This window comes from Zingiber officinale, chromosome 3B (genome assembly GCF_018446385.1).
Source record: "Zingiber officinale cultivar Zhangliang chromosome 3B, Zo_v1.1, whole genome shotgun sequence".
NCBI lineage: Eukaryota > Viridiplantae > Streptophyta > Magnoliopsida > Zingiberales > Zingiberaceae > Zingiber > Zingiber officinale.
In genome coordinates, this window is record NC_055991.1 from 53,346,897 (window position 1) to 53,348,411 (window position 1,515).

The 1,515-nt window shown below is 42.1% G+C and overlaps 1 protein-coding gene across 1 annotated transcript; it reads right to left on the reverse strand.

Annotated features, from left to right (window-relative positions):
- Positions 1-462: 462 nt before the first annotated feature.
- On the reverse strand, positions 463-1,212 carry LOC122054894 (agamous-like MADS-box protein AGL61). The gene has a single exon (XM_042616314.1). The coding sequence runs from the start codon at positions 1,210-1,212 to the stop codon at positions 463-465; it is 750 nt and encodes a 249-aa protein (XP_042472248.1).
- Between the last annotated feature and the right edge of the window lie 303 nt (positions 1,213-1,515).

The window sequence follows — 1,515 nt, forward strand, 5'->3', positions numbered from 1 at the left end:
TACCAAATTGGTAAGACGAATTTTGGAATGAAAAATTTTTAGTCGCTTAAGTTCCATTAATATCAAAATTTGTTCAAAATAATTTTATTATGAAAATATCTTTCTTCTTGAATAATTGATTAATTTAAATGGTAATTTAGAAAAAAAAATTGATAGTATTTTTAAATATTTAGAAGTAGTTAGCTGACATTTTTGAAGAAAAAATATTACCTTTTCAAGAAGATTTTTTTTTCTAAAAAAAATACATTGTAAGTTGATTTATAAATCATTAGAATTATTAAACAAAATAAAAAAAAATTAATAACATGAGCTAACTTAGTCAAAATCAAATACGTGAGACGTGAGCATCAATCTTTGATTAAAATTTATTACTCAATAAACGAGATATAACTTGATTGGCTTTTATTGAAATTAGCATTAACTGACTGTTTGGTCTTAAATAATTAAACCACACAACTATTCTTAACTAGAAGATCCGTAGCCATAACCAAATCCAGCCGGAGCCTGACCCGGCGCAGGAATCGCCTGCATATCAATATTATTGCCACCCTGCGGCGGCGGCGCCGCCGCAGCAATGAATCCTCCACCAAGATATGCTCCACCGCCGACACTGCCAACATCGCCGGCCAACATTAGTTTCCTGATCTGCGCCTCGGTCAGCAGCTGGTCCACCCTCCTCCCTGCGTCCCAACGCAGCCTATCTAGCGCGGCCTGCAGTCTCTCCAACTCCGCCATGCCCAGCTCCTCCAAGCTGGACTGCATGAGCCTGGCAAAGTCACCCCTTTGCGCTAGAAGCGCGGCCTCCAGCACCTCTTTCCTCCGCCGCTCTCCCTCCAATCGCTCAGCCAGCTCCACGTACTGCCGGTCGAGCTCGGGGACCAGCGAGGCGGCAGCGACGGTCATCACACGGGGGTCGTGGAACGAGAGAGGAGGAGGACGAGGAGGAGGAGGAGTAGGGTGGGCCGACGAGGGTAGGAAGCGGTCAAGAACAGAGTCGACCGAGGGGTGGCCAAAGGAGAAGGGTTTGCCGGCGGGGGAGAAGACGATGACGGCAAGGTGAGCCCCGCAGAGGACGGAGAGCTCGTTGGCCTTCTTGAAGAGTCCGGCGCGGCGCTTGGAGAAGCACACTTGACGTGCCTCCTCGCTCTCGATCCGCTTAATCTCGATCTTTTGTCGGCCCATGCTCGTCTTCCTCTTCCTTATTGGCATCATCGTCTAAGAACGAAGCACCAACACAATTAAATTCGGAACTATATCAAAGATTTGTACTAATGATGAAAAAAATACACATATATATACACTAATGTTGAGAAATCAATTAAGGATGAAAATCTCCTTACCAATCATATATACGTACATATTGATTGATTGCGGTAGAAATCAATTAAGGATGAAAATTACCAATAAAGTAATTATTTTTGATTGACACTAGATTTTCCATATTTCTTTTTCTATTTATAACAAAAATCAAATTCATATATTTTGTTTACATGTATGTACGAGATTTGATTCAAT